Source organism: Peromyscus maniculatus, chromosome X, assembly GCF_049852395.1.
Source record: "Peromyscus maniculatus bairdii isolate BWxNUB_F1_BW_parent chromosome X, HU_Pman_BW_mat_3.1, whole genome shotgun sequence".
In the NCBI taxonomy this organism is placed as follows: domain Eukaryota; kingdom Metazoa; phylum Chordata; class Mammalia; order Rodentia; family Cricetidae; genus Peromyscus; species Peromyscus maniculatus.
Window position 1 is genome coordinate 134,516,479 of NC_134875.1, and position 26,505 is coordinate 134,542,983.

The 26,505-nt window shown below is 47.8% G+C and overlaps 1 protein-coding gene and 1 non-coding gene across 5 annotated transcripts; one reads left to right on the forward strand and one right to left on the reverse strand.

Moving 5' to 3' along the window:
• Nucleotides 1–3,041: 3,041 nt before the first annotated feature.
• On the forward strand, nt 3,042–16,234 carry Suv39h1 (SUV39H1 histone lysine methyltransferase). Of its 4 annotated transcripts, none has more exons than XM_015991184.3 (6): nt 3,042–3,268; nt 5,670–5,815; nt 7,003–7,665; nt 13,586–13,732; nt 13,818–13,947; nt 14,647–16,234. In XM_015991184.3, the coding sequence occupies exons 1-6, from the start codon at nt 3,250–3,252 to the stop codon at nt 14,778–14,780; spliced, it is 1,239 nt and encodes a 412-aa protein (XP_015846670.3). In that variant the 5' UTR covers nt 3,042–3,249; the 3' UTR covers nt 14,781–16,234. The 4 variants fall into 4 exon arrangements, with proteins under 4 accessions (XP_015846670.3, XP_076418836.1, XP_076418837.1 ...); XM_076562721.1 differs by having other exon boundaries at nt 3,109–3,268; nt 5,670–5,824; nt 14,647–16,231; XM_076562722.1 differs by lacking the exon at nt 3,042–3,268 and adding an exon at nt 3,513–3,694 and having other exon boundaries at nt 5,670–5,824; nt 14,647–16,231.
• A 6,262-nt stretch (nt 16,235–22,496) lies between these two features.
• On the reverse strand, nt 22,497–22,603 carry Trnal-caa (transfer RNA leucine (anticodon CAA)). The gene is made up of 2 exons: nt 22,566–22,603; nt 22,497–22,542 (listed from the first exon to the last, which is right to left on the reverse strand). It is a non-coding gene; the product is annotated as a tRNA-Leu (tRNA).
• Between the last annotated feature and the right edge of the window lie 3,902 nt (nt 22,604–26,505).

Genomic DNA, 26,505 nt, shown 5'->3' on the forward strand with positions numbered 1-26,505 from the left:
GTACAAAATCTGTATTAGTCAGGGTTCTTTAGAGGAACAGAACTTATAGAATAAAATAATATATGGGATTGATTAGAATGGCTTACAGGCTGCTGGGCTCCTGGAAGTCCAACAATGGCTGTCTACAACAGAACGTCCAAGAAGCCAGTAGCTGTTCTGTCCCGGAGGCTGGATGTCTCAGCTGGTCTCTATTACATGCCGGGATCCTGAAGAAGTAGCTCTAGTGCCAGGGAAGGAATGGACTTGCCAGCGAGAGTGAGGGCAAGCAGGCAGAGAGAGCAAGCTTCCTTCTCCCATGCCTTTCACACAGGCCGCCAGCAGAACATACAGGCCCACATTCAAGGTGGAATGTTCCCACCTCAAAAGATCTGGATTAAAAAGGGGTCTTCACACTCAAAATGATTTAATTAAGAAAAAGTCCTTGCCTTTAATCGCAGCACTTGGAAGGTAGAGGCACGTGGATCTCTCTGTGAGTTCGAGGCCAGCCTGGTCTAGAGTGAGTTCCAGGACAGCCAAGGCTACACAGAGAAACCCTGTTTCAAAAAACAAAAACAAAAACAAAAAAACCAACCAACCAAACAAACAAAACCAAAACCAAATCCTAATTTTGGAGATCACGAAGGCAAACAATTCACTCTTAGTCTCCCCCAGCTTCGCTATAGCTAACTCCTCGGAGGGGATCTGCGTAATCGCTCAAAGCAGTCTCTGGCCAGAGTGGCTTTGTGCTCCCTGCCCTATTCGGTATCTTAGATCGCAAGGTTAAGCAACTTCCTGACTTAAAGAAATGAGTCAGCAAACTTGCTAATCAGTAACTTTTCTCTAGATTTACGGACTCTGGAACATCCAATGACCTTCAGACAACAGCTTACATTTCAGAAAAGCAGGCCACTGTGGAATTTATGACCTTCCCATCCTTCCTCAAACTCGACAGTTTCCTCAGATCCCTTGGTTGCCTTATACCTGCAGACCCTGAACAAGATGGTCTTGGTTGGTGACAGTCTCCTCCCTTGTTTGTTGACTTTCCAAATCAATGGTCTTCTTTGGTCCCAACCTGTCCTTGAGTCACTGGTCTTTTCTAGTGATGAGTAAATCAATTTTGGTGCTCTAACAACAGAGCTAACCTTGGCAGTTTCAGGCTGGCTGACCAAGTCTGTAGCTTCCTGCCAGGCAGCTGTTTCTGGTGGCTGGTTGTCTACCTTGGCTGAATCACATGACAGTGAGGGTTCTGACTGATCACCCACAGGTAGTATGGTTAGTGGGATACAGACTGACTACCGGGTTGTCTGACAGACAACATGCTGAGAGGAAGAATTACTAAGTCACAGGTCAGCCGATTAACAGCTGTCAGTGAAGCTCCCTGACTCCTTGGATGCATATAGATGCCGACTGTCTGTCCTGATAGAATCCACGTCTCCCTGAGGGACCCAACACATCCAAAGATACTGATTGATTGACTCATAGTGGGAATGAGAAATGATAGATTCATTATAGGAAACCAGCTTGACATGACCACAGCCATTTCAGTCATAACCTCAGATGGTGAAGCATATGACCTCAGCACTTTCCAAACCTACAGGTCAGGTGGCTGTTCGGAGGCGGCTGATGGGTGGTGGCACATGCCTTTAATCCCAGCACTCGGGAGGCAGAGGCAAGAGGGTCTCTGTGAGTTCGAGGCCAGCCTGGGCTACAGACAGGCTCACAAGCTACACAGAGAAACCTTGTCTTGAAAAACCAAAAACCAAACCAAACCAACCAAACAAACAAACAAAAAAACCCCACAAAAAGAAAAACAAAAAGTCCCGAAAACCCTTCCTCCTGCCGTAGAGTGTAGAGTTTCTCTTGTTTTGCTGACACTAGAGACACAATTAAGTTTGTAAATCTGTAATAAATTTCACTTTGTGAAATCCTGGATTTTTCTGACTCTTTTGTACATGTTCATGTTTTTGTACATGTTCCTCTGGGTTGTATACATATGCATACACATATATAGGCTTGTGGTCAATGTTGGGCGTCTTCCTTGATTGCTATCCATTTTATTTTAATTTTTATTGCATTTATTTGGTGTGTGTGTGTGTGTGTGTGTGTGTGTGTGTGTGTGTATGCACAATAGCAAACAGGGGCCTCCTGTCGCAATCCCTTCAGCACCAGAGTCACAGACTTGTTGCTGAGGCTCTGAATTCAAGCCCTTACGCTTACATGGAATTCAAGCCCTTATGCTTACATGGAATTCAAGCCCTTACGCTTACATGGCAAAGACTTTACCCCTCGCCCAATTCTTTCTTTGGTCTCCCAGCATCTTCCGCCTTTAGTGGCCAGTTCTCACACACGGAGTTTTTCCTTTAAATCAGGGGATCCACTGACGGGTGACCCCAAGGTTTGATCATACCCCTCCCTATTGTGAGGGCCTAGCTAGGTGCTGTAGCCACTGATCAACCATGGTGTAAATGAGGAGTAACCAAAGTGAACCACGGTAACCACGTGGCAGTGTGACTGTCCAGAGAGCGCTTTGAGGAGCTGACAATGATTTGTCCTGACCTAATCCCAGGCTACCTCAGGATATCATAGGTGGACGTCGCAGTTTATGAGAAGTTTCCTTCAGGGGTAATCTTAGCTGGTCCCACCCATGTCGACTGCAGATGGAGCAAAGGGCCGACTGGCTGACAATGTGATGGGGACAGTTTGAGGGAATGGCAGGCTATCTAGCAGCACGTAAGCTGGACTTGGGTGCACTCAGATGGCTGGAGGGCACAGATGGCCGCTATTGACTGAAGCACAGTGCGAACGTGGAGGCGAGTGATCTGAATGGACATCGGACTGCGGCGACCGACTCATTATTTCTTTGGATCAGGTGACCGACTGAGCACCTATATATGGCGCTAGGTCCACCCTGGAAGTGAATGCTTGCCTAAGGTTAAAATATAATGACGGACACAATTGGAGTCGGACAAAACAGTCCCTTTATGAATGGCTGAGGCCCTGATTGGCTAGCAGTGTGACGGACGGGGCAGGGCCTTGAGGAACTTCAACCACTTCTACTGCCCAGACGCACTCTGGGAAAGAGCAGCGAGCACCAGTCCTCGAGACCGCTCCTGGGGACGGGAGGGGTCCGGCCACAGCGCACCGTTTGGTCGGCGCCGGGGCTGCGGGCAGCGAAGGACGGCCAATAGGCTGCGCGTTCCCGGCCACGCCCGCGCGCGCTCTCTTCTCGCGAGGCCTGCTAGGCCCGAATGTCGTTAGCTGTGTAGAAAGATGGCGGAAAATTTAAAAGGTGAAGCAGTGATGGCTGAGGCGCAGGCTACTGGCCCGGTCGAGTAGAATGGAGGGAAGGTGTCGAGGGCTCCGGGCCAGGCGTCCGGAGCCACGAAGCCTGGAGCTCGTGGGCCGGGCGCGGAAAAGATGGGGCTGGAGGAGCGCGGGCCCGGCGCGCGGGCTGGGCGGGGCTGAGGGGAGGGGGCGCGTGCTTCGGCCGCGGGGGGCGCGGGGCTGCGCAGGCTGCGCGCGGGGGTTCTCGGGCACGCGCTGCCGGCCGGCGCGCCCACGCGCGCGCTAGAGTCCGGAGGAGAAGGTTGCGACCACACGCGGGAAAAGCAGCTCCCGGTGACCATTACCCTTTCGGTTTCCACGGGAGACGCCGGAAGGGAAGGAAGAAGGGGAACGGACCCCCTTCTCAAAATGGGGGAGCCGGCGACTCTAGGTGGGGAAGGGAGCTCGGCGTGATGAGGGCAAGGTTTAGGGTAGCAGAGTCTCCTCAAGAGAGGGAGGGAGTGGGGGGTCTCGGGGATGGGAGGGAGGGCTGGACTCCTCCATGTGTAGGAAAAGGGGGTGACTGCGTGTTGGGCGGGCTCGGCAGGGAGGAGAGCTGCGAGGATAGATTCCACAAGTGTGAGCCGGAGCTCCGAGGGGTAGGAGTCCAGCTGTGCGGAGTGCGCAGCCAGATGCTGCGACCGTTCCCCGGGGCCGCTCCGGAGCGCTTGCAAATGCAGGTTAAAGGTTTGGGAAGGGAAAGGCCTCCGAGGAGAAGGCTGAGTCGCCTGCGCTGGGCCTTGGCTAAAGGATGGCTGTACACGCAATGATTTTGAAAAAGTGCTCGTGTGTTTTGAGGGGAACAGCCTAGAGTATTTCATTCATGATGGTTTTAGTTTTGAGTTGTATAATGGGGGCTGAAAAACGTTAAGCATATTTAAAAGATGGCATTGGATATCGGCAACGTACAGTTAGCATCAAGTGTTTTGTGACATATGATTTAAAAAAAATGGCTTCTAAAGCACATTAAAGGAAGTGCTTTGAAGTAAAAATGTGTATATTTTTTATCCGTTTGTCTTGAAGTTTTGGAGACCCTAATGAGTGCCAGTGACTTAACCACATGTACTGTGTACATGTTCCTGAATGGAGAGCAGGGCCCTTTGGATTGAGTTGTACTTTTCACAGAAACATGGGATGAGACAGCAAGTGATAATACAGCTTGAGAAAAATAGACCTTAGGTGTATAAAATAGCCCAGACGAAGTCAAGGAAGCTTCCAGTAATGTCAGCTCCTTTTTGTTTTTCTGAGACCATCTCACTATGTATGGCTGTCCTGGAATTGAGTATGTTGACCCGCTGGCCTGGAACGCGCAGATCTGAGATCTGCCTGTCTCTGCCTCCCAAGTGCTGGTTCTAAAGGCTTAATCTAACACCTTTCCACAGTCTTTATAATTCCAAAATCAAAAAAGGCCCTGAAAATAGAAGTCTTCTCTTAAAGTTGTCACTAATCATGGCAAAAGGAGATCTTTTTTGTTGTTTTATATTTTTTTTCCAGACAGGGTTTCTCTGTGTGTAGGCCTGGCTGTTCTGGAACTTTCGCTCTGTAGACCAAGTTGGCTTCGAACTCAGAGATCTGCTTTCCTCTGCCTCCCGAGTGCTGGCACCTCCACGACCTGGACAAAAGGAGATCTGTAAAAGTGCGATTATTCAGTGAGGATATTTAATTCGGAAAATTCAGGCTTTTGCTGTAGATGTGTTTGCTGTTAATGTGTTTGATTAGGGATGGCTTGATGCCCTAGACCCTGTTGTGAATGTGTCTAAAATTACATTTTTTTCAATCCCCACATTTTTGAATTCCAAAGTAAATGTGGCCCAGGAATTTCAGCTAAGTGATTGAGGACCGGTTTTACAGTTATCACCTCGGTTTGGTCCCCTGGTGGTTTTCATCCTAACCCCTCACCCCTTTAGGCAATGCACCCTGCCGAGCTAGGAAGCTGTTTTCTTTCTTTTGCAAAGTGAAAAGAGAGAGGGGTGATTAGGTATTGAACCTAAGGCAAGTTTGCAGGCCGATTTTGGTCTTGGGAGTTCTAGGAGGAAATCCCTTTACAGACAGCCCATGCCACAAGTCCCACTTTCAGCCTTGCTGTTTCTGGGTTAGGGGGGCAGGGTTTGGAGGAGAAGATTCTCCCGGAAGAGGGGATGAGTCCTTTTGTGACTCTGGCCGGGCAGGGGGTGGCGCACACCTTTAATCCCAGCGCTCAGGAGGCAGAGCCAGGTGGATGGATCTCTGTGAGTTCGAGGCCAGCCTGGTCTACAGAGTGAGTTCTAGGACAGCACCAAAGCTACACAGAGAAACCCTGTTTCGAAAAAAACAAACAAACAAAAAAACAAAAAAAAAATTGTGACTCCTAGGCCTTCTCATTCCAGGCTGCAGTGTATGTTGCAAATCATCCTGGAATCAGCTTCAGGATCTGTGCCGACTGGCCAAGCTTTCTTGTCCTGCCCTTGGCGTTTCTAAGAAGAATCTTTATGACTTTGAAGTCGAGTACCTATGTGATTATAAGAAGATCCGCGTAAGTCTGGTGAGGGTGTGTGTGACTGCCCTAGCAGGGGACCCTCTCCCCCGCCCAACCCCCACATCTCTTTACAAAAGAGGATTTTCACCTGGTTGAAAATGGGATGATTCGACTGTCTTATTTCCATTTTACAGGCGGGGGAAATCAGGTGGCTTTTTCATAGAACAATAGGCAGAAAGAACCCTCAACTGAATGTCTTTTCCACTTGGAAACATAAATAATTAGCAGAGATACAAAGTGATACTCTGAACCTAACTAAGAGTGGAAGTAAAAATGGCAACAGTTACTCAGTGTGTCCACAAGAAACTTTGTAAACTCTGATAATCAGGATGAAGTGGCAACAGTTTCTCTTCCAGAGAGATCAATGGAGAGTTACTGGAGCCCACTGAAAGCCGCATGCTTACAATGTAGCCTTCATTTTCCCTCCAGTTGTGAGAATTAGTTGTAGGGTGTGTCAGTTGCTTGGGACAATACCTGCCGCGTAGTGAATGCTAGAAAAAAATGTTAACTCTTTTTCCTTTCTCTTTTTTTTATTTATTTTAAGACAGGGTTTTGCTATGTTGCAAAGACTAGCCCCAGACTCAGTATCCTTCTGCCTCAGTTTACTGAGTGACAGGATTATAGATGTGTATATTATATGTATGTAATCCTCTCCCCGCTTATATTTTCTTCCTTACAGATGAGGTAACAGACATGGCATAATTTATTTGCCTAAGGTAACATAGCCAGGAAGCTACAGATTGACATTTTAAACTCTATTCTATGGCTGACTCCAGCAATTAGATCTCCCCTCCCCTTGCCCTGTGCAGAAAACTGCCTGAAAGAGAGGGTAAAAGCAGGGTTCACCTACCACAGGACAGGCTGCTCGAAGTGGCAATGTTTTGATTCGGTGAGGGGGTCAGATTCTGAATGTATTTAGTGGGGAGTGTGAGCAAAAGAGGAACCAAGAAGAACTACAGGAGTTTGGGCCCGAACAGATCTTTGGAATATAGAGGAGGAAGTGGTCTGGGGGTTGAAGAGGAATTTCAACAGATAGTAAGGGGCAGAGTGGAAGTCGGATTCAGTAGTCTCACTCCACAGGCACCGCATGGAGCCAGTTTAGAAAGAAAGTGCTGTGCGGTGAATGTTCTCCATTGCCACAAGGGTCTTGCATTTATGGTCCCCTGCTGTCCCTGTCCTAACAGGAACAGGAGTACTACCTGGTTAAGTGGCGTGGATATCCTGAGTCCGAGAACACCTGGGAGCCACGCCAGAACCTCAAATGTGTGCGCATTCTCAAGCAGTTCCACAAGGACTTAGAAAGAGAGCTTGTCCGGCGGCACCGCCGCTCCAAGCCCCCCAGGCATCTGGACCCAAACCTAGCCAACTACCTGGTGCAGAAGGCCAAGCAGAGGCGGGCACTGCAGCGCTGGGAGCAAGAGCTCAATGCCAAGCGCAGCCACCTGGGCCGCATCACTGTGGAGAATGAGGTAGACCTGGATGGCCCTCCGCGGTCCTTTGTCTATATCAATGAGTATCGTGTCGGGGAGGGCATCACCCTCAACCAGGTGGCTGTTGGCTGTGAGTGCCAGGACTGTCTGTCGGCACCCACTGGAGGCTGCTGCCCCGGAGCATCCCTGCACAAGTTTGCCTACAATGACCAAGGCCAGGTGCGCCTGAAAGCCGGTCAGCCCATCTACGAGTGTAACTCCCGATGTTGCTGTGGCTATGACTGCCCTAACCGTGTAGTCCAGAAAGGCATCCGCTACGACCTCTGCATCTTCCGCACCGATGATGGCCGAGGCTGGGGTGTCCGCACGCTGGAAAAGATCCGCAAAAATAGCTTTGTTATGGAGTATGTGGGAGAGGTGAGGAGATGGGTGTGGGTATGTGTGCAGCTTTTTCCCACTATGTGTTTGTAGTGTGTGCCTCAACCATGTGCCTAAAACTCTGCTTTCCTCGGGAGAAAAGCCTAAGGTGTTGGTCAGAGGGTTACCGGGGCATCGAAGCAGGGCTCAATGCTTTGCCCTGACACATCGGCAGGACCATGCTGGGAGTTTAATAACACTGAAGTACTTCTGATCTCAGCTGGCTTCATAGGGTATATAATATAGCAAAGAAAGTGGGAACCGAGCTTTAGGCAGCTAACTTTGCAAAGCTATGTGATCAGGGCGAGTTTTCTCCTTCCTTTGTGATAAGGGTCACTGGATCAGAAACAGTGAATCTAAAGTAGCATGGAGGCTTGTCTTGGATGGAGGTTTGGCAAGATCCTCTAGATTAGTGGGTTTCAACCTGTGGATCTCAACCCCTGGGGTTCTCACAAGGCTCACCTAAGACCAACAGAAAACACAGATATTTGCATTACAATTCATAACAGCAAAATCACAGTTATGAAGTAGCAACAAAGATAATTTTATGGTTGGGGGTCACCACAACATGAGGAGTTGTAGTAAAGGGCCACAGCATTAGGAAAGGTGAGAACAACTGAGCTAGGCTTTCAGGTTACCCTGGGGAAATGCTAGATGGTACATGATGCAGACTAACTTTTTTTTAATCAATAATCCCCAGGTTTTTGTGGCTTAACACATTAGGAGTTAGTCTGCATTGTTTTGAGGCAGAGTCTCCCTCTGTAGCACAGGCTGGCTTTGAGCTCACAGTCCTGCTTCCCCCTGAGTGCTGGGACTATAACCATGTGTTACCATGCATGGTCTAGATTTACCTGGTTTGTGAACACCCCAGTGTGGGTATGTCAGTGGATATCCTGTCCATATACTGATTCCGGCACGCTAGGATTTTGTCCCCACTTTGTGCCTTTTTTGTACCTTAGGGCCTTCAGCTGCCCGTCAGATCCTCCACATTTTGTAGTAGGGGACTGAAGGGGAAGGTACTCATGAGTCAGGCCTGGAAGCAATACATGCTCCTTATGCCCACTATTGGCTGGAAGTGAGTCACTAGCCTTACCTCTGTACTAGGGAGGTGTGTGTGTGTGTGGGGGGTGCTTTAATTTTGTGACCAGTTGTAAAACAAGAGTCTGGGTGAGCAGCTAGCAGGTGTGTGCAGCAGGAAGTACCACACTCTAAGTAAGACATGGTGGGCATTGGGGTTGGGCAGTTCTTTTGCATGGAGACAAGTCTCACTGCTGGAGAGGTTTAGCTTCCCTGGATCTTGACTGTCTACATGTGTGTTTTATCATGACATTGTCCATGTATTTTCATAGGCCCCTCCTAGATGTTATTTGCTTGGAAAGTGACAGTAACTGGCTGGATGACACTTGTGCAGGTGTCCACCTGTAGCAGTGACACTGATGACTAGGAGAGGCTTCCACTTTTTTCTTTCTTGGTTTTTTGAGACAGGGTTTCTCTGTGTATCTCTGGCTGGCCTCTGCCTCCCAAGTGCTGGGATTAAAGGTGTGGGCCGCTGGTACCACCACCCTGTGAGGTTCCAGTCTTATGACCTGGAGGAAGCTTGAGCTCTACATACTCTAGAAGTGTCTTTACCCCAGAGTGATTTGGAAATAGTGTGGGATATAGACAGCTTTCTAGAAGAGAATGCTGCCAGCCTGGGACCCCAGATGGTCTGGAAGGGGAAGTGTCTAGACCCTCTGAGATCTCAGCATTCCTAGAGTCATCCCAAGCAGGAAGCCAGTCAGTATAATTGTGAGCAAGGTAGAGGAAAAGCCCTCTCTATACACAGGGCCTTATAGGAAGCAGCATCTGCACCCCCTAGGAAGGAAGGAGGCTCAGTCCCCCGAGTGGAGTGTCCTTGCTTCTCCACTCTGGAAACAGCAGGGTTGGTTTCCAGGAGCACTCTCCTCACCCCTTCCTTACCTTCCCTCTCATCCATTCTCTCCAGGTTATCTCTTGACCTCTGTGTCTTGCCATGGTCTACCTGCTTAGGTCCAGGCCTTCTAGTACCCTCAGTTTCTGTGGGTCCTTCTGATGGTGTCCTTCTAGCAAACACTGCCAGAGCTAACCCTTTTTCCATGTGGCCTCTGAAGAGGCAGTAAGTACAGTACAGTGGGTAGAGGGTGGTCCCTGGAGGCTGCCGGCCTGCCAGCCTGCCCGCCCACTCAGCATCAGTCACTCCGTGTCTCTACTCCGTGTCTCTTTCTGTTTCCTCATCTGGAAAAGAGGAGAAGGAAGCACTGAGGTTGTTCCTCCCTGGGAAGCACTTGGAAGATGATGCGCTTCAGCAGTACTTGGTAGTGCGTTAGTCCAAAACTCAGACAATCCAGACTGCTCAAAATTGAAAGGTGGTTTTTTGTTTTTAATAGCCTGACCTGATGTATTATTTTGTTTGTACTGGGGGTAAATATTCATGTATTTAACCACAAATGTTAATTTCCTTAATTATGGGGCACTATCTAGAAGTTCCTGAGGTACATTATTGTAAACCCCCCCAATAGGATGCAGGGCCTCCCTTATGCTAGGTAGTACTCTGAGCCACATCCCAACCTGCAGGGTGCTATGTGATTAATTCAGAGGATCCTCCTCAGTCTTGGATGCCAATCTTGGAGGCCACTGACACTTTGTAACAATAGTTCCTGCTCCTTTGGACCTTTCCATGTTTGTTCCATATGTTAATATTTCCACAGATTATTTCTAACCTCATCAGGCAGAGAATGCTAGCAGTGTATTCAGTGTATTTCTGAAACATGCATTCTCTATTTTATCATCTCTGGAATGGAGGTGAGTTTTAATTGATAAAATGGTAGTAATGGGCACATAAAAAAAGGGTCAACCTTAGATTTCAACAAGGTCTGCTACTTAACCAGTCATTGCAAAACCAGCACAAAACATTTTTTTCACACACATGCACTTGTGTCTTTACGACAGCCCCTAAGTTGGGACTTTGCTGCTGACATTCCCATTCTATAGATGAGAAAATAGAGGCCCAGAGGTGCCGTGCTGGAGCTTGGTCCAAGTTACAAAGCTAGTAAAGTGAAGTAGGTAGGAAATGCCTATGATTTAACCCTGGTGTTATGGCAGGCCTGCTGGCTTTTTTCTTTCCCTGAGAAAACAGGCACACAGAGGGAATAATATTCAGGATCTCACATGCAGGAGGGGCTGAATAGCCACTGACTTGGTTTCCTATTTCTCATCCTCATCAGCAGCCTTTTTAAGCTGCCAACTCCCAGGCTGTTTTCCCTGACAGCCTGGAGAGCTACTAGAGAGTGGGGATGGATGGAAAGGGATGAGTTTTCAGGGTGGGACTTCGCAGGAGAGAGGAAGGGAGGGCCATTATGCCTGGAGGGGATGACTCATCCCGGTGAGACTGGGGCAGCAGGTAGGAGCAGAACAGACAGAAAGATGGAGTGGGGGAGGATGTGAGCATTCCTGAGACTCCAATTAGAAAGCTGGTTCAGAGAAGAGCAAGTCTGCTGGTGAGTTAGAATGGCTGCCCTTACTTCCCAGCCTTTAATGAGAGGTGACTGGCATGTGAGGGTCTGGAAAGCCAGAGGTTCCAAGTAGTCACATACTGATGATACCCTAAGATTCTCAGGGAGCTAGGAGGCCTAGCATACTTTAAGAGGCCTAGCATACTTTAAGTGAATATTCCTATGGCTATTGCTTTATCCTTCAGGAGATAAGCCTCACTGTTGATGGTGGTAATGCCGTAATGACCTGGAGCCTGCTTTAGAGGATGAATCAATCTCTCTCTCCTCCTCTCTCCCTGCCCCCCCCCCAGACAGGGTTTCTGTCTCTTTAGATCACACTGGCCTCGAACTCAGAGATCCGCCTGGCTCTGCCTCCTGAGTGCTGGGATGAAAGGCGTGCACCACCACCACCCGGCTGAATCTCATTTTTTTAGATTTTACTTGTGTGCGTGCTCCCGTGCAGGTGTTCGGGTAGCCCAGAAGGAGAGGGGATATTGGATCCCTTGAGCTTGAGTTACCTTGAGCTTGAGTTATGGGTATTTGGGTTTGTTTTTTGAGACAGGGTTTCTCTGTGTAGACTTGGCAGTCGTGAACTCATGTAGACCAGGCTGGCCTCAGAGACCTACCGACTTCTGCCTTCCAAGTGCTGGGATTAAAGGCATGCGCCACCACTGCCTGGCTTAGGCCCAGATTCTTATCTTCCCCAACCAGACTGACCACCCTTGTGAGCAGGATCTAGGCACAGTCTCCAGTAAAAAATAACCTGGTGGGCTGAGGGTGTTGTATATTGCAGTGGTAGAGTGTGTGCTTAGTACACACAAAGACCCTGAATTTGTTTACACCATCAAAAAAACAAAAGACCACTGAATGAAGGAAGAAAAAATGCCGATGGGGGAGTCAGGTCCTTCAGGAATGAGCTAGAGTAGGAGGTGGTATGAAGTGTGGTTTAGAGGTAAATCTAGGTTTTATAGAGGCAGCTGTTGATCAGTACTTGGCCCAGGACATAGGCGATGGATGGCAAAAGAGGCAGGGAGCAAACAGGACACTAATGTGGCCTTCCTTGCTAGAGAACACAGGGTGGTCATGCCCAGAAGGGGGCAGAGTTGAGACACAGAAGGAGCACAGCATGGTCAGCAAAGCTGCATAAGGAGCCAGGAAAGCCTGTGTCCAGAGACATCAGGGAGGTGGACAGTGTCTTTGAGGAAGAGAGGGAAGGAAGAAGACAGGTATTAGAACTACCTGGAAGACTGCCTCTTGGGCCAGAGGGGTTGCTGGATCAGAGAACAGAAGGAAAAGAGCAGTTAGCTTGTATCTGCTGTGGCTGTACTGTTTGGGCACTTACACTAGGTAGACGGAGGAAAGCCAGAAGTGAGGGTACCCTGGGCTGAGGAGATGGCATTCTGGCATTCTCTGGTACAGTAAGACACCCAGAAAAAAGTCAGCAGCACTTAGGGATTGCTAGAGGGTATGGTTTGGGGGACCAGGGGAGGAGTGTATGTGAGGCCCAAGGTGAGGACTGTCGAATGAGGATAAAGTAAAGAAAATTCATCAACAGCATTTGGGAGGCAAGAGCAGATCAGAACAGGGATGGTAAAGCAGCTTCATGCTTCCTGGGATGGGAGGTGCTGGGCAGGAGGTGCGGGAGGAGGTGCCAACCGTTTCCAGCCTCAGGTGTTGGCACCAGAGTTCAGTGTCAGGCCCTTCTCTCAGCTCCTCTTTGCATTCCTTTCTCTCATATTCTCCCTTGTTCTTACTCCCCTTTTATCTCTGTCATTTTATCATGAGGTTTTAGCCTCAGCCCCTTTCTGGTCATCTCAGGATTTGAGGATCTTGGCCTTGGATTTTCTGAGGGCCTTGGTCTTCTCTCTCTCTGACCTGGATCTTTCATTCTGTGTTTTGTCTCTGAGTCCAGCTCTCTTGTGTGAGTCTCTTTCCCATCCATTCAAGCCCTTGTCCCCACTGTTGTCCAGGGCCTCTTTATTTCCCATGTCCTCCGTGTCCTTGCCATCTGCATGGCCTACAGTGATTCTCACTCCCTTGTTGACTTGTGCTATGTCTCTTGCTGTCCTGCCCTGGCTCAGTCAGTTTCTCCTCGTCTCCTTGCACCCTGGCTCTCACTTTCTTGCCTGTGCTCTGGGTCTTTCTGTCTCTGTCGCTCTGTGTCTCGGGGACGTCTCACTGGGAACAGGAAGTGGAGGTGCCTCTCTTCCTTTCACTCTAACTGCACCTTGCAGCGCCCCCGTCCACCATTGCAAGACACCTGCTTTCCAGAGGTTGGAGAAGGGGTGGGTGGTGGGTAGCCCTCTGAGGACTGGCAGACTTCGCTCCTGCTCACTGTTCTTCTCTTCCCAGGGGAGAGTTGGGCTGGCTTTCCTGAACCTTCATGACCAATCTTACCCCCCCTTCCCCAGATTATTACCTCAGAGGAGGCAGAGCGGCGGGGCCAGATCTACGACCGCCAGGGCGCCACCTACCTCTTTGACCTGGACTACGTGGAAGACGTATATACCGTGGATGCCGCCTATTATGGCAACATCTCTCATTTTGTCAACCATAGTGTGGGTGCCTCCAGCAGGCGGGCAGAGGGTTGGGAGGGGCAAGCCAGGGCCCCTCCTCACTTTCCCACTGTTCTTTCTTGCCCAGTGTGACCCCAACCTGCAGGTGTACAACGTATTCATAGACAACCTTGATGAGCGACTACCCCGCATCGCATTCTTTGCCACAAGAACCATCTGGGCGGGCGAGGAGCTCACCTTTGATTACAACATGCAAGGTGGGGGTGGCAAGGGCCCCAGGGGCAGGGGCACATGTGACATGGGATGTGAGGACCCCACCCCAAGGCACATGGGTCATTCAGTGGACCATGGGAAAATCTTTTGCTGGAGTTTTAAGATGTTCTTTCTGACTCCCAGCCTCCTACCTGGACCCTGCCCAAGGCTTGTGGGTTCCCATACTTCCACCCCCTTAACCCCAACCCTGAAAGACTTAACACTACCTTCTCTCAAGGCTTGTGGGAGAGGCTGTTCGGCTGGAGAGTTAAGGCCCACCTCAGTTCCCATCTTGAATGAACTGCCCCTTCCCCTCCTGACTCTAATCCTCTTTCACCTTCCTTGTTCTGAACCTCTAGATAGCCTTGTGCTCTCCAGCCAGACCTCTTCTTGATAAACTAGTCATCTCTGAGACACTTAGCAGATAATGGGCAAGAGAGTTCAGGTGCCTTTTGGGTGCCCAGGTTGCTGCTCTCCATTCCTGAACCCTGCCCGACATGACTTTCCTGTTTCCCTGACAGCCACCTTCCTCCCCAAACATCCCTCATCCCCAGTCCTGAACAACTCCTGTAGTGTTGTGTCCCAAAGATCCCCTCCTAACCCCAAGACCCCTGGGTGTTCTGGTATAAGGGGTAGGTAGTAACAGGACACTTCATGCAGGCCTTCTAACAACCCCCCCTCCTTCCCTAACTGTGACTTCACAGTGGACCCCGTGGACATGGAAAGTACCAGAATGGACTCCAACTTTGGCCTGGCCGGGCTCCCTGGCTCCCCCAAGAAACGGGTCCGTATTGAATGCAAATGTGGGACAACAGCTTGCCGAAAATACCTCTTCTAGCCCTGAGAAGTTTGAGGCCACAGGCACTGAAGGGTCCTGAAGCCACCTTCCTCCTTCTCCACTGCTGCCCTCTTGTCAAGAATGACCATCAGAGCCTTGTCTGCCTCCACTTGTCCTCATCTGCCCCAACCTGTTCCCTCCCTGCTCCAGGGTCAGGGCTGTGGTGAGGACTGACTCTGGGTACCCCTTCTCTCTTCCTTTCCCCTGTCCCAGGCCCATCAGGCATTGCACTTACAACTCCCAGCCACATTTCAAAAGTATATTTTTCACATCAGGATTCCCTGGAGTTGGGATATTCATGTTTGTCATGGAGGTCCAAAGGGTGAGCAACTCAACCCCAGAATAGAAAGACTTGTTTTCTGGACAGCATCTCTGCAACTCTATGTAGTTCAGGCTGGTGCTGGACTCTTAATCCTCCTGTCTCAGCTTTCCTCGTGCTGAGTGTATAGGTGTATACCCAGCTAAGATTTTTTTAAATTGCATCTGCTTCTGCTTGGAGCCTATGTGACCTGTTGCAGGCCTCTTGACTACTCTAACAGTATGAGGAAGCAACCCCCAGGCAGACAAATATCAGAGCTCAGAGATACCAGCGTGACTTCAAGCTGGATCAGCAATCACAGAGCCTTTGTACTCATGAAAGAAAGGAGGTCTCCAGGGCTAGCGGATAATTCTGGTTCTGCCCATTGTGCTTTTGATGCTGGGTAGTATTGACCTTAAGACCCACAGGCTCTCGGAGTTGCAAGTCTGAAAAGTAGTTGCCCAAGTGCCACCAGGATACCTCTTGGAAAGCTCCATGGGATGGTTAAGACCATCAGGAGTAAAGAGTTCTAGATGTGCTGGACACCCTGCCTTGGCATGTGATACCACTGGAACTACTAGAAGCTGGAACCAAGATATAGCTAGTCTGTAGATAGCACTTAAGACAATAATGTGCGTTGACTAGAAGCTGAGGAGGTGCCAGGCACAGGGTAGAGCACCTGGTCCATATGGATTGTCTCAGGGAAGCCTTGAAAACCACATAGGTGGAGCCCAGGAAAAGGCCCATGTGGCAGAAGGCAACGACTAGGCCAAAAATGGTTGGGGAGACTCACTCACTAGCATGTGGTGAGATGAGAGCCAAACCCCCTTTACTTGTCAGCTTCAAGTATTCACCTGGCTCCACTAGCTCAAAAGTTAACTGCCTAGAAATGTACACAAGGCAAAGATTCTGATGGCTGCCTTGCCCCCTGCTCTCCCCAATTCCTTCAGGAAGCCTGTCATGACTTCCTGTACCCAGAGTGCCCCTATGTGAGACTGTGCACCCCGCTACCAGATCTGTGTGTGTGTGTCTGTGTGTGTCCTGCTCACACTCCCCAGGCTGACCTTTGGGCATGGACTGAATCTGGTTCTCTTGTATACCCCTGAGCCCTCCCCAGCCTGGAGTGTGCATCAATAAACTGCGTTCTTGAGTCAATAAGCTGAGCTATGAGGGATTGAAGCTAGGAGCTGGGGCTGCCTGAGAATGTAGTCTGAAAAGCTTAAGTCACCTGACTGTAACCTTCCTACATCCCAACAGCTAAGGGACATCAACAGCAAGTGTTACAGAGAGCTGTAAGTTTATACTTTAGGACATGGATAAAGCACCTAGGAAGGTTAACATAGTAGATGAACAACAGTAGAAAAATATCAGGTGCCAGGAAAAGGTCCTGAAACTGCTCAGAAAAACCAAGACAGAATCCATATCATCATGAAAGACTTGTTCACTGGGATATTGGCTCCAAACATCAAGTGGGTGGGGCTGGGAGTGGTGATGCATGCCTTGAATTCCAGCACTGGGGATGTAGAGGCAGGTAGACTTCTGTGAGTTTGAAGCCAGCACAGCCCGGGCTGTCACACAGAGAAACTCTGTCTTGCAAAACCAAGCCAACTAAACAAAAGCTTCCAAGGAATGCCCTAGGCTCCAAATCACAAATACAAAGAATCCTCATATTAAAATCTGATCTCTCTAAAGAGATTGTTAAGTAGCTGAGAGGTATCAGTCAAACCCAGTCCAGCCCCGAGACGCAGAATTAAGACACTTTACATACTAAATATAGAGCTGCAGACAGCCCAGAAAATGCACTCTTTGTTGCCTACTTACCCATTAAAAGCTCAGAGACATTGATCTTGCATGAAATCCCTAATACGTCAAGTATATCACATTATGGGACTGAGGCCACCCAAAAGACATAGGTATTGCACCTGGCAACGTATCATGAATGGTCAGGGAACTCTGGAATCAACAAGCTCAGAGGCCACATATCCAGGACACTGGTGATCAAACAGTTTAGAGACTTCAATTTTAAGTACAGTCATCCCAATAGCTCTGTGAACTCACCCATGTAATGCAGATTAAAAACCCTCAAAACCACCTGAGATTCAGAAATCCTTCTAAGACTTAGGACACAGACTTCAAATTACAATTCAGAGACCGTACTGGGTGTAGAACATCAAATAATTCAGATACATTCAAATGGTGAGATAAGCCATTTGAGGCCTCACAGCGAGACTTTAACGAACTGGTCAGGGATCTCACCCCCTGTGACATTAAAACAGCTCAGAGAATTTAAATTCTAGGAAGCATATGCCCCAAACAACCTCATATCCTGTGACATACGGGGTCAAAAACCATTCAAGATGAGGTAGATATCCGCAAACATTTAAAAGGAATAATACTCAGGGCCATATAGCAACAAACATCATAGATTTCAATCCCTAGAGCATAAGCACACAAAAATATCAGATACTTCCTATGCCAGGACAAACACCCACTCACATCACACTTGGGAAAATAAGCCAAAGACATGATCAAAGACTTCCTTCTCATACTAAGACGCATGCCCATGACAAGGGTTGAGTATTATACCCCCAAACAAGCCATATACCTCACAATCATGATGGGCATACAAAGGATGCCAGTGTTAACCACCTGGAAATGTATTCACAAAGGAGCAGAATCAGATGGGTGTGGTAACACTCTACTTTAATCCAATCCATTAGGGAGAAAGGCAAGTGGATCTCTGTGATTCTGAGGCCAAGTTCCAGAGCTACAGAGTGAGATCCTGTCTCAAAAAAAAAAAAAAAAAAGCCAACCATAGTGGAACATGTGTTCTTAATCTCAGTAATTATGAGACTGAGGCAGGAGACAGACCATGTCTTACCAAAAAGTGAGAGAAAAGAGTCTTTTAACTTTGAAACATGCACAGACTTTCAAGTCTCTGATACACTTTTTGGTTTATGTTCCAGAGTGTTAGTGGGTATCTGGTATGAAGTGTGATTTTTAAAAATTTTTTTTAGTCTGTTAGAGACATCTGGGGCCAGGCAAACCAGAAACAGTTCCTAGACCCAATATCCTATAACACAGATCCACAGAGAGGTCAGAGAGCTCATTCATTACTTCATATTCCAGCCTAGAGATGAGAAACTGCCATCATTAGATATATACAGATCATAGAGCTCCCAAGCAGGGATATATGTACCAGGACTCAGACAGACACGCCATAACCTCAAATAGTGTATTTGCAGAAACAAGCGACTTTTTTTTTTTTTTTGTCAAAAAACAACACAAATTTATTTTACATTTCTTCAGATCAGAAGAGGAATGAGTTTTAGTAGATATAATAGAAATTCAAGTGTAGGCTGGGCTCCGTGATACAAATCTGTAGTCAGCTATTCAGGAAACTGAGGCACTAAGATCGACTGAGCTCAGGAGTTTGAGGCCACCCTTGGCAACATAGCAAGACCCTGTCTCATCTATCTAAAAATAAGTTTGAGAACCAAATATATCAAATGGTCTTATTTATGTATAAATGATTTGGATACAGGCATGAAAAAATATAATTTTGCTTTTTTCAAGTCAACTTGGCTGACTTCCCTCTGGAGCTCCTCGGGGACAATTCGCCCCTGTAGGAGGCCCACATTCTGTGCCTTACCGTTCCTTCCCCCTCCACTTTTGAAGCCGGCCACATTTCATCACCCACTATTTTTTTTTCTCCTTCAGCATCTTCCTCCTGTCTCTGTCTCTCTGTATCCATCTCTTTCTGTCTCTAGCTCTCTGGATTGGTACCTCTTCTTGTTCTGCTTTCAGCACTACTCCACCCTCTCTGACCCTCACTTCCATGCTTTCCTCATATCGTGACACTTGGGATCATGTTGGACTACCCAGATATCCTAGGATTGATTGTCCCCTCTCATGATACTTAATCATATCTACAAAGCCCCCTTACTATCCACGTCAGTTAGCATGGTTGCAGGTTCCAGGGATTGTGCGTGCTACCCTAATATCTCTCTGTTCTTTTTCAGGGCTATTTCCCAGAGTCCTCAGTCACTTGGAACTAAACTCTCTCATGTGCTAGTGAGTTTGGTTCCAAGTGATTGAAGACTCGAAAGATGTTTTGGTATATGTCCCAGAATGTGCGTATGTGTGCTCTTTTTGTATGTCTGTGAGTAGGAAGTGTCTGCCTTGGAAATTCATTGCTTCCTCTGAGGTCTGTAAGCTGTTTGTTGGTATGTCTCTGGGGGCCAGCTAGCAGTACCCTGAAGATGTCTATTTCCCAATCTCTGGAACCTGCAGCTGTGCTAATTGACACGGTTAGGGTAGCAGGAATGCCACAGCCCCAGAAATTCACCCCCAAGTATATCAATCCTCCAAGTCTGAGACACATACACAGTGCAAAGGGGGAACACGTTATTAGATCATAAGCAAATCATATAAATCATAAGCAAATCAGGCCCTTACAAATGGTCATACAACACAACTGAACAGATCTAAACCTCTCGGCAAACACATACAAAGAATCAGACACCCACTATGATTCTATACTCAGACTAGGAACCTCAGGGGGAAAAGAAAAGTTTAAAAAGAGAAAGAGCGCCAGGCATGGTGGTGCATGCCTTTAATCCCAGCATTTGGGTCGAGCTGGAACAGGGACAGAGTGGGAGGGCAGGGAGGGAGATACCATGATAGATGAGGACATCACAGGAATGGGAAGAGGCAGAGTGCCGGGGAGGCTCTCAGGAATCCACAAGGATGCCCCCACCTGGGAGTGCTGGCAGTGGTCCAGAGGGTGCCTGGAATGGTCTACTCTGGTGACCAGTCTAGTGAATACCCCAACCGTCATCATAGAGCCTTTGTCCAGTGACTGATGGAGGCAGATGCAGAGATCCACGGCCAGGTGCCGGCTGAGCTCCGGGAATCCAATCGATGAGAGAGAGGGATTCTGCAGGTGGGGGACGTCGAGATCATGATGGGAGGACATGCAGAGATGACCGGCCACACTAGTGGAAGCCCATGAACTGTGGACTGGTGGCTGTGGAGCCCCCATGGGACTGGACTAGGCCTTCTGGATATGGAAGACGGTTGTTTGGCTCGAACTGTTTGGGGGGCACCCAGGCAGGGGGATCGGGATCCGTCCGTGCCTGGTGCATGGGCAGGCTTTTGGGAGCCGGTGCCTGTGGTGTGACATCTTGTGCAGCCTTGGGAAGGGGATTGGACCTGCCTAGGCACAGTGTGCTGGGCTCTGCTGACTCCCTATGGGAGACCTGTATTTGGGGGATGTGGGGAAGTGGGGTAGCTTGGGAGGGAGGGTTGAAGGTTGGGAGGAGGGAAGACGGAAGAGGGAGGAGGGGGATCTGTGGGTGGTATGTAGAGTGAGTAGAAAATTTCTTTTCTTTTTTCTTTCTTTCTTTCTTTTTTTTTTTTTTGGTTTTTTGAGACAGGGTTTCTCTGTGTAGCTTTGCGCCTTTCCTGGAACTCACTTGGTAGCCCAGGCTGGCCTCGAACTCACAGAGATCCGCCTGCCTCTGCCTCCCGAGTGCTGGGATTAAAGGCATGCGCCACCACCGCCCGGCGAAAATTTCTTAATAAAGAAAAATGAAAAGAAAAAAATCCCAGCATTTGAGAGGCCGAAGCAGGCAGATCTCTGTGAGTTTGCTGCCAGCCTGGTCTACAGAGTGAGTTCTAGGACAGACAGGGCTACACAGAGAAACCCTGTCTCAGAGAGAGAGAGACAGAGGGGAGAGGGAGAGAGAGCAAAGACCTCAAATCTTACAACATGGAAAGATAAACAGGTTGAAATAAACTTTACAGGCAGGATATACACCCAGAATAAGTACAGAAACCTAGCAGTCTGATTCCGACAAGCAAATTCTTGCCAAGTTCTTGGCACCTGAGATGGATACCTACAAACCAGAGATTTCAAATCCTGCAGTAAATATCCATAAAAAGCCACAAACCTCACATGTAAGAAAAAGACCCATCAACAGACTGCAGATCGGAGATCTTCCAACATACAGCCGTAGAGATTAGAGTGCCTGGGGAAAAGGCTAGTGGGCTAAGAGCACAGAGCTCTTACAGAGGACCTCAGTTGGGTTCCCAGCACAGACATGGCAGCTCCCTACCTGTAACTCCAGTTCCAGGTTCCATGTCGTCTTTTGGCCTCCCAGCACCTGCAGACATGTGGTGCACATACATGCAGGCAAGATACTCATGCACATAAATATGTTAATAATTTCATTGTGTTATTTTACCTGTATCAGTGTCTGCCTATATGTATATGTCTCTGTACCACATACATGCATTTCCCACAGAGGCTAGAGGAGGGGTCAGATCTCCTGGAACTGCAGTGAGAGATGGTTGTGAGCTGCTGTGAGGGTGCGGGGAAGGAGCCAAGACCCTCTAGAAGAGCATCCCATGATCCTAACCACTCTGTTCTATCCTTTCAGTCCATGAAATAAATCTTTGAAAACAAAAAAAAAGAGCTTGCATTCTGAGATGTACTCCCAGTCTCAGAATGGTCTGAAAGTCTTCAAATCAAAGTAAATAAACCACGAAGACAGGTGGTGGTGGCCCACGCCTCTACTCCCAGGAGGCAGAGGCAGGTGGATCTCTGTGAGTTCCAGCACAGCCTGGTCTACAGAATGAGATCCAGGACAGCCACCAAAACTACACCCAGTCTCTGGAAAAACAAAAACAATGTTTTGGGGTTGGGGATGTGGCTCAGTGGTACCTAGCAAGCACAAGGCCCTGGGTTAGGTCCTCAGCTCCCGAAAAAAAGAAAAAGAAAAGAAAAAAACAAAAACAAAAACAAAAAAAATTGAAGAGCCTAAAGACTCCACAGCCTGGACATCTACCTGGATGTGCATCATACAGATATATGAGTTAACAAATCACATGAACTTAGAGATGAACTTCCAAACCTCAGAGATCTGACAACATGAGACACACATATCCCAACATTTCAGGGGACATCCCTGTAGAGCTCAGAGACCAAACTGGGGGGCTAGGGCACTTAACCTGGTGTGTGTGTGTGTGTGTGTGTGTGTGTGTGTGTGTGTGTGTGTGTGTGTGAGAGAGAGAGAGAGAGAGAGAGAGAGAGAGAGAGAGAGAGAGAGAGAGAGAGAGAGATCCTTAGGTCTGATACTCAAAAGTGCAGGAAAGACAACTTAGAGAACAAACTGGTCCGCAGGTCAAGTTTTCATGAGTAGATCTAAAAGCCAGCACACCTTCAACACAGATAAAAGAAATCACACTCTCCAGTTATGCCAGGGAACCTGAGACTAGGCAACCTGGCGACTCGTCGTCCTGGAGGCCCCCACAATGCCAGCAGCTGAGAAAATCTTACAAGGGAGGGACCGGCTCCTGAGCGGAAGAATATTGCAAAAATAAATAAATAAAAATAACACAGAGAAAAAAATATGTGTCAGAAGTGGGATTCGAACCCACGCCCCCAATTGGGGACCAGATTCCCCACAGGGAAGGCTGTCTGCCTTGAGTCTGGCGCCTTAGACCACTCGGCCATCCTGACACCTGAAAAGCTCTGCCTTTCTGCTTCTCTTGAAGCCTGCTTGCTGCTACGTGTGCAGTCATTCTACAATGTCCCTCCCAGCTGGCTGCAGCAGCCAATAGTGAGCTGCACGCTGTCGCCCCCTGTAGACCCAGCAACGCAACACCGGGAGAGATGGAGAGAGGCGGGCATCATGGAGTAGCGGCTGCAGATCGCGCTGTCACCCTTGTTTCTGGGCAAATGCAGCCAGGGATTGGGATACAACCAGAGACCAGACTGGGAGCTCCGGGCTTCCCTCTGAGCGACCCGGGTTAGGTGAGGGTCGTTCCAGCAGCGGCGACGCAACTCGGAGTGCTTTAGCTTGCAAAGGGAAGGCTCAGGACCTCCCTGCAGAACAGTCTTGGACCGGCATGAGGATGGCTGAGTGCCTTCCTCCCACACCATCGTCTTCCCTTCCTCCCTTCCCCTGACTTCTTCCTCCATGTAACCCCAACACTTTCCCTTTGCCCTGGTGCGCTGATGAGGGAGATAATCAGTATTGCTATTCAACTTGTGAGAAAACCACCACCATCACAAAAAACTACCACCAACAAAATCACACAAGGCTACGAAAGGGAGAGGGGTCAGAACTGCTGAGGAAAAATCTCATTAGAGCAATTTCCTTTTGAAAAAAAAAAAAAAAGGAGACATCAGACTCTCTTGTCCTTTCTCCAATGAATGCATCAGACATTTAACACCATCAAATATCACCTACAAATTTTAGTTCAGGAAATTTACATCTTGGCATCCACATCAACAGAAAGATGATGTATAACCAGGAGACCATAAAACCACAAAGAGCTTATCAATTGCACACCCTGTACACACACACCCAACTTGTCCGGAGACCACACTGCCCTAAGGTAATGACCCAGAAACAGATCAGAGACTTTATTTTCTGTGGCATACCCTTAAAGAGATGACAGTTTACACCCTCATTTATCTGCAGATGGATCCAAGAAATTACAATATCAGATACACTCCTACACTCCTATAAAAGTGGATCAGTCTGTGAGTTCGAGGCCAGCCTGGTCTCCAAAGTGAGTTCCAGGAAAGGCGCAAAGCTACACAGAGAAACCCTGTCTCGAAAAACCAAAAAAAAAAAAAAAGTGGATCAGAGCTCATACCTTGGGACAACACCAACAAAGAGCTTATAGGTGTCACAGCATGGACAGGTGTCAGAAACCTCAGAGGCTACCAACAGTTCAGAATCCTAACACTATTTGATATTGTGATCACATTGGTCAGGCAGCTGAAGTCCTGGAATATGTGACCACAGACACATTAGAGGTCTGCCCAAAGACCCACAAAGAAATCACAGTCTTCAAACTCAAGACCCTGAGTCATGCACATAAACAGATCAAAAAAGTTCACCTTTTCTCAAAAAATAATTTTCTATTTATTTGATGTAGCCAACATTGTAGTACTGTGTGTTCAAACACAAATCTTCAAATCTCAGAAATGGTCGCTTATGGAAAATAATTAATACTAAATATTTGAGTCTGTTTTATGTCTGTTTGGTTACTAGTGAACAGGAAGTATCATACTCTGTATCTCAATTTATTGTACAGACAATCAAAGAGGATCATTTTCTGTGACTTTAGAAATGTTAAGGCAATATTAAGTATTAACTATAGTAGCAGTTTTATAACATATCCTCTTCAACAAAGCAAGTCTCTATGACCTCTCCCCATAAACAGTTTTCTCTCAGTTGATGAGTTGAAATAATGTATTTAAACATGAACCTGAATTTTTTTTTTAATCCCTGAAATTTTTTGCACATATCTGGTGGCGTTAAGTGTTCTTTATTTCATGCTTTAATCAGCATATGTGTTAAGATGTTTACTGTTTTAAAATGGGGACATAATCACATACTTTGGAATCTACCGAAGTCCTTGGACTATTCAGACGGAATACGGTTAGACTGAGTGACATTCTGTTCTTTCCCTACCATGTGTATCTCAGACTCAAACATACACATTTCTTCCTTCTCATAAGACTGAACTATGAAGGCTGATTTTTATCTGGCTATAAACAACAAAGGGCAGAATCAGATGTTGTCTAAAAGGGTCTTTTGAAACTGTGGGACTCAGACAGTATCGCTGAGTTACAAAGGGATCAGGATTCGTGGTTTTTTGGTCATAAAAACACTGCAGATCCAAAAAAAAAAGTTCACATCCAGTGATTTCTTCTAAAACAACACAGAGCCACATAAACCCCCACAAACAGAGCAGATCTCCTGTAATGTACAACCATAGTCAAGTCAGAGACTTCATCAACGGGGAAAATGGCAGAAATAGATCCTAGATCTGACACCTTGTAATCTAGACCCAGGAACAATCAAGATGCACACGCACTGAGACATTACCAGCAACAGGTGAAGCCTCAACACGGAGATGCACAAGGCTGAAGATCAGACAGCAAGAGCCTGGTACACATGTAACCAGGTAAGGCAGGGAATGTGTTCTTAGAAATAGTGCCCTCCACTGTGGCTGGAGAGATGGCCCAGAGGTCAGGAGCACTGGCTGCTCTTCCAGAGGTCCCGAGTTCAAGTCCCAGGAACCACATGGTTCACAACCATGTATAAAGACATCTGGCGCCCTCTTCTGACCTGCATGGTTCACAACCATCTATAAAGACATCTGGCGCCCTCTTCTGATCTGCAGGGGTACATGCAAACAGAACACTGTATATACAATACATAAATCTAAAAAAAAAAAAATGAGACTAAACAAGTTGGACAATTCCCCAAAATTTCAAATAACTTAGAAGCTTAGAAGCGTAGAAGCATTACATAATATGATATACACATCCCAATAGTTATATCACAAAGTCTAGGACAATTGGTTTATTTGAGACAGGGTATCACTAGCTATGGCTGTAGACCAGGCTGGACTCACAGAGATCTACTTGCCTCCTGAGATCTGCCTCCCATGTGCTGGGATTAAAGGTGTGCAGATGTGGTGATATTTTGTTGTACTCTAATAAAAGTTGAAGATCAGAGAAGACAGAGCCACTCACTAGATTAACATAAAGGTCAGGCAGTGGTGGCATACACTTTTAATCCTATCCCTCAGGAGGCAGAGATCTCGGTGAGTTCAAGGCAACACTGGGATACATGAGATTCATCCAGTCTAGGAGAGGAACAGAGCCAGGCAGTGGTGGCACACACCTTTAACCCCAGTGTTTGGGAAGCAAACACACCATTGATCCTAGCACTAGAAAGGTGATATAGGAAGTGAAATGGCTGGGCGGGGAAAGGCAGACAAGCCTGAGGAGACAGGAACTAGAGCCCTTTTGGCTGAAGACTCGGGGCATTGAGCCAGAGGATTCCTGGAGTTGGCGAGGTGAGGAGCGGCTGTTGCTTGTTCCTTTGTCTCTCTGACTTTTCAGCGTTTACTGCAATATCTGTCTCTGGGTTTTTATTAAAAGACCATTTAGGATTCATGCAATACCTAGAACCATGTACTCATTTCCAATCCATTATTGCTACATTAAGAAGTCATAATCTTAGAGTCACAAAACACCACCAAACTACCTTACCTTTCTACAGTCGGAAGCCAGAATGACCAAAATCAATGTATCAGCAGCAGGGCTCCGTTGCTCCTGGAGGACCAAGGGGAGTTTTTCCCCCCTGGCTTTCTTGGTCTAGAGAGGTGTTTATTCCTTGGCTTTGGCCCTCTGTCTATCTTCAAAGACAGCAACAGTAGTTCATCTTCACCCTGGATGTCTCTCCTTTCTTTCCCCTCCTTCTGATGTCACACTGGTTCCTCTGCCTCTGACTGCCCTGCCTCTGTCTTTCAAGGACCCAGGGATAATGCTGAACTTCACTTGACACAGGGACCAGGAGCTTCCTATTCAGGAAATGAACACAGAAACAGAGC